This window comes from Seriola lalandi, unplaced genomic scaffold (assembly GCF_002814215.2).
Source record: "Seriola lalandi dorsalis isolate HSWRI2012SDOR001 ecotype SW California unplaced genomic scaffold, Sedor1 jcf7180002055008, whole genome shotgun sequence".
Taxonomy (NCBI): Eukaryota; Metazoa; Chordata; class Actinopteri; order Carangiformes; family Carangidae; genus Seriola; species Seriola lalandi.
The window spans coordinates 1,522,980-1,528,872 of record NW_019525551.1 but is presented as its reverse complement, the minus strand read 5'-3'; the positions used below and the strand labels follow the sequence as shown (position 1 = coordinate 1,528,872).

General features: G+C 41.5%; 1 protein-coding gene across 2 annotated transcripts in view; it reads right to left on the bottom strand.

Annotated features, from left to right (window-relative positions):
- Positions 1–5,893, bottom strand: part of ripor1 (RHO family interacting cell polarization regulator 1) — a 53,522-nt gene that overhangs the window by 21,397 nt on the left and 26,232 nt on the right. For both annotated transcript variants that reach the window (XM_023397378.2, XM_087171544.1), the window contains exons 9-11: positions 5,212–5,255; positions 1,141–1,266; positions 151–299 (exon numbers count right to left, since the gene is read on the bottom strand). In XM_023397378.2, the coding sequence (XP_023253146.1) occupies positions 151–299; positions 1,141–1,266; positions 5,212–5,255 (319 nt within the window). The remainder of the gene's footprint in view (positions 1–150; positions 300–1,140; positions 1,267–5,211; positions 5,256–5,893) is intronic.

Here is a 5,893-nt window from a genome sequence, read left to right as displayed (position 1 = left end):
GTGGGGGGTTGAGGGATGGAAGACAAAAGACAGAATAAACAAACTGTCCATATAATATTTAAGTGATGTTCTGTTACTGAATAACACTTGACTGATTTAATGGACAAACAGGACAGTTCTCATCAAGTCAGCTGGGTTGGCAAGACTTACTTCCAGGTTACTTCGAGGCTCAATTTAATAGTCCCAAGGTCATTAATATCCACGGCAACCGTCTGGGGCAGTGCAGCAAACAGGTCCTTGGTCTCACAGGAAACACTCCCTACAACCACGTGATTGGCTAAGCTCTTCAGTTCTGTCACCTAGGAGACCGCAGTAATAAAGTTTGATCATGCAACCATTGTCTTCTGCTTTCTCCAGTCCTTCTGCCAGTGTACAGGGGCCAGTTTCACAAAGACAGACTTTGACTATGCCTTAGATATAACAAATAGTCAGACTTCAGATAGACGTCTAAATTCATTTGTTGCACAAAGCAGTTTAGTTCTTGACTATCTTAAGACAGACTGTATTCCAATCAATTCTGGGTAAATTAAAAAAAAAAAAAGGCTGATTGAGGAACCGCGTCCATCAGCTCAGCTCCATTTACCTTGGCAGAAAATGTTTGTCTCTCAGAAGAATTCAACAGTTACAAGGACGTTGTAAAATGTGAAATTCAGCAAAGTGAAACAATAAAAATCTGATTTGAAAAAATTATTGGCTGCAGTCTCTAAAAACTCAAATTATGAGCTATGTTTCCCTGTTTTTTTTGTTGTTGGTCAGCACAGGTGTCATTGATCATTACCGTGGTAACATCGGTCGTGGGCCTGAGTTAGCCTGGGGGTAAGGTGTGTAATATTTTTGTCTTAAAATGAGCCAGTCTTTATTTCAGTGAAACGGTCTGACTTGTGAGCAAAAAGAAAACTGGACCAACACTACGCAGCAGTCTGAGATATCTTGGTGAAACTGGCCCCTGGTCTCATTCAGGCTGAGACCTACACACTGTCAAACTAAGATAAATAAGAGGAAGTAATAACATAAAAGACAAACAGTGAGAGATAGGACCAACTAGCCTGGAACCATGGGTACATTCAAGTGTGCAAGACAAAAGTATAATATCAAGTATGAATGAGCTATTTCAATAAAAATAAATCCAAAGGGACTGACCTTCACAGAGAGGAACTCATTGATGAGTGGCAGAAACACCATCTCCTCGCTGTCCCACACCTGTTTGGCATTGATCTCGATTCTGCCTCGCAGCTTCCACCGCTGCCGACCGTACTTCATAAAGATCTACACACGCATACACACACACACACACACACACACACACACACACACACACACACACACACACACACACACACACACGCTGCATCAATCTCAGTTGTGCATATAAGCAGAGCTGTGTGTATATTACATGTGTGTATTCATTGTGTTCAACAACCATTTCAACTGTCTGAGATGAATCTTTTGTACTTTTCCATTTTTTTCTGTTCTCTACTCAAATCTATCTGTTCTTCACTGAGCCTTAGCTGTGAATGTACACTGGTGGCAGATAACAGAGAGAGAGATACACTCTGGTACACGTATGATCATACAAACATACATGCACACACTCAGGATCAAAACGGCTCATTGCACACAAAAACTAGTTGCATCAATGAAGTAGTCCAGAAACACATGGAGATCAGTGCAACCCTGATAAGTAATGACATATGTGTATGAACAGTAACATGGAGAAAGTTTTCTGTCATATAAATTCTCAGCTGATACACTTACTTATGAAACACATGGAAGAACCAATAATACAAACAGATTAGTCCCTAAGTGAAACATACAAGTGCCTTCAGAGATTTTGTGGAATTTACCAGTTTCCTCATCAATTTGTTTTTCTTTCTAAGGTATGACAGAAATGTACAAGTCGCCTAGATTTTCCTTTATTTTTTCAATTTTTTCTTTCTTTCTTTCTTTCTTCAGAACCCATCATTTCACCTCATTTTCAAAGCAATTTTTCTGTCTATACAGTGAAGTTTAAGTTTACAGGAAAATAATTCTTCTGATGGTCCTAATGACTGTGTCACTGGAAGACCTCAGACCTCTCAGGAATCTGTGTGTAAGCTGGTTTTGGCTTCATAACATACTTACTGCCGCTTTCCAAGGATCTTTGGCCAGTTTAGGGATCTACAATCCTAAATATTGTCAATTTACCACTTTCAACTGGCATTGTCCCCACCAAATCATTGTATGCTATTGTACTGCTAAACTGATTTGAAAACAAATTTAACATCTCATGTGTTTCAAGTCTTGATTATGTGAAAGAACACTGTGTTTCCTACAATAATACTATATCAGTATTTTCTTTTGTGAAATACGGAGTACCCCAGGGCTCCGTTCTTGGCCCTCTGCTTTACTCACTCTATATTTCACCTCTTGACAAAAGTACACACAGTCATGAAGTTAATATCCACCGCGGCTCTGATGATACTCAGCTGTATGTGCCTGTGAGAGTAAAGGCCGGCTTGTCTGCTGTGAGAAGTTTGATGTCATAAAAGACCTGTGCCTAGATTTAGATAACACTGACATAGACACCAGTTTCAATTAGTAACAGTAACTCAACAACTGTGTGATTCTCAAAGTCTGAGAGCCCAGATTCGTGGTGTTTGATCGCACCCTCTCTTTTGATTAGGACATTAAAGGGATAGTTGGGGTTATTTGAAGTAGGGTTGTGTGAGGTAGTCATGCACAGTCAGCGTGTTACCTGCAGTAGATTCCGATCAGTGCTGCCAGTTAGGAGAGGCAGCAGGGAACATGGTGCACTAGCAGAGCTATGTGTTGCTGTGCACGGGGCCAGCTGAAACAATCCAATATCTGTTTAAATGTAGCTTCAAGTAGAACATTTTCAGCGCTGTATCTTCGCGTCAAAAAAACAGTTTCCTTTGGTTCTATTTTTCTCAACCACTCAACTACCGTATTCCTACGCACAAGTGCACCTACAGTGTGCACTGTATTGCGCTGCAGCTGTGTGTCTAAAATGCATTTTTTTTACCAACCACATGCACAGAAGCACATCAGTCAGCTTCTGTGCCAGCACTCCTGGCCGCCGCTCGTAACTGGCAGCATGCTGATCTGAATCTACTGCAGGTAACACAGCGACTGCATGACTACCTCACACAACCCCACGTCAAATAACCCCAACCATCACTTTAAAGACATCACGACCCCGCCTTTTTTTCATCCACATGTGACAGACACTGAGACCCTACTTCACACCTGTAGCTGCATAAGAGAAAGTTATACATTTTTAAGTTCATTTACTAATTTGATTTAAAATATAAGAATAATTTACATTTTAAAATAGATTATATTTTGTTGAATGATATAAATAGTTAAAAACGTACACAAGGTACAGATAAGAATAAATATTTAAAGGTCCATTTATTCTTATTTGTACCTTGTGTACCTTTGGTGTTTCATAGGAACTAATGTTTTAGTGTTGTATGGGGTGGGGTTTGTTAGTATTGTTGCACCCCATGGTCAGCATGTGAGGCAGAGGGTGTCAGATTTGATGGAAGGCAAATAAAGTGAAGATTTGGAAGAGTCAGGTGTTCTTTCTTACCGACTTTTTTGAGATAACACGGCCAATGAGGTATGCAACTTATTTTTGTGTTTCTGTATAATGTTTGCAGATAGTGATTAATGGTCGCAGCGTGATAGTCTGCCTGCATTTCATTTATCCCTAAGTTAGTTAGTCGCGTATAGCCTTTTACATCTGACAAATAGTGTAATAATAATAGTGTGTATTATGTTTGTATTACATTTGTTATGTGATTATTCTGTATGAGAATGCTTGATATTGTACTGAACTAATGAATGCCTGTACCCTAAAGAACGCGTAGTGCTGGTGTTTCAACCTGAGGGGAATAACAACACATTTGTGCTGTCCAGAATGGATCATTTTAACACCTGGTTTTCTGGTCTCCTGTGTATTCGTACTAAAAGTCTTGAAATTGTTCAGAAGACTGCAGCTAAATAAATCAATTTTTTTGACAATTTGTACCGATTTGAACCGGCTTCCGTTTCCTTCATAGCTGTCTGACCTCCTTAAATCTTATATTCATCCCGCTTTCTTTGCTCTCAGAATACAGGGCTCCTGTCCCCAGAGTTAAAAGGAAGTCAGCAGGCTGCAGGGCCTTTTTCTACCGTGCCCCCTCCCTCTGAAACAACCAGCTGACACCAGACTGTCTGACTCCAGTGAGGCCTTTAAACCCAAACTTAAAACTCATCTATAGGCCTTAACTTTCAGTCAGTGGCTTGTGCTTTGATCAGTTGGGGCCTTGTGCCTGTTACCATCTCCCCATAGTGTGTCGGTCTCGGTCTCACTGAATTCATTAATCCTAATACTAGTACAGTAGAGTCTGTGTGGTCCTGCCGAGTTTACTGCAAACTTTCTGAAAACCACTGCATCCCTCTAAAACCTTTTTGGTTATTCCCCCAGGCTGCCAATAGCACCCCCCGCCCCCTCTCTGTGATGCACCCTCCCTAGTTGTCAGTGCCTTATTCCGGATATTTGGATCTGGTCTTGGTCCTCCTCCTCGTCTCTCTCTGCCTCTGTGTGTTTGTTTCCTTCTCTTAGACGTATGAATGAGGTGCTGGGGTTTGTGCCTGTCCTCTTCCCAGGTCTTCAGGCTCAGTTCCTCTCGGTTTGGTAGCACCTGGAAGTTGCTTGATGTCCTCTCAGATGTTGTTGTTCTATACACACAACATTTATTGCATGTCCTCTGTTGCTGTTCCTGATGTTTCTTCCATTAAAGGTTTTTTGGACAGCTTTTCCTCATCTGATTCTGAAGGACAGAGGGGGTCGATATGCTCTACACGCTGTTAAGCCAGTTGAGGTAAATGTGTGATTTGTGATATTGGGTTATATAATAAAATGTGACTCGACTTTGGCTTTAAGGCCAGAAGGTGAAGGTGAGCATCGTGCTGTTCTAGCTGTGTGTACCGCTGCTATAATGTTTTATTGATTTATTTTACAAAGTGGTGTAGAGGCTCCCTGTGCACTCAACATACTGAGAGAGGTATTGAGAGGCCTCACTCGGTCCTGACACCTGGTTCTGGTTCAAACAGAGTTCTGCCTCAGGATCAGTCTGATCAGTCAGCCAGTTCACAACACAGTAAATACAAAATCACCCACAGAGAGAGAGAGATAGGGAGAGAGAGCTGAACTGATGGACTAACCTCATACTGGTCACCAGCACACAATCTAGCAAATCCAGCCAGACCTGAAAGACAAATAGAAACAGATGTAACCGATCAACATGCTGAAACCGGTCTGTCTGCACCAAAGGTTGTCTGGAAATACGACAGACCACTGACGGAACATGTTACTGTGTACCTGTAATGACACAGCTCAACTGAGTTAGTTTTAGAGTTGGACACGTCTTCCTGCTCCGTGTACATTTGATGGTTTCATAATAAAAATCTGAGTGAAATAAAAGTCACGGTGCTTGAAACCCCTAACTATACTTTGTTGCTGTAAACTGAACTAATAATACAGTGTTTAGGAGCGGCCCCACAGCAGCCATGTTTGTTCGGTCATCACAGAATAACTGTTGAAGAGTATCAAGTAGCTCAGTTGGTTGAGCATCCGCCCCATGTGCAGAGGCTAAGGTCCTCGCTGCAGTCGGCCCCGGTTCAAGTCGGACAGCTCTTTGCTGCATGTCGTTCCCCCTCTCTCTGCCTCCCCATTTCCTGTCTCTCTCTACTGCACTGTCAATAAAACTATAAAAAGGCCCAAAAAAAAAAAAAAAAAATGAATCAAACAAATACCGCATATTTCAGCTTTTGCTTTTGATCAGGAGCAGACAAAATTACCTGTTGATGAATAAGACCAAGTACAATAATTATCCATCCATCCATT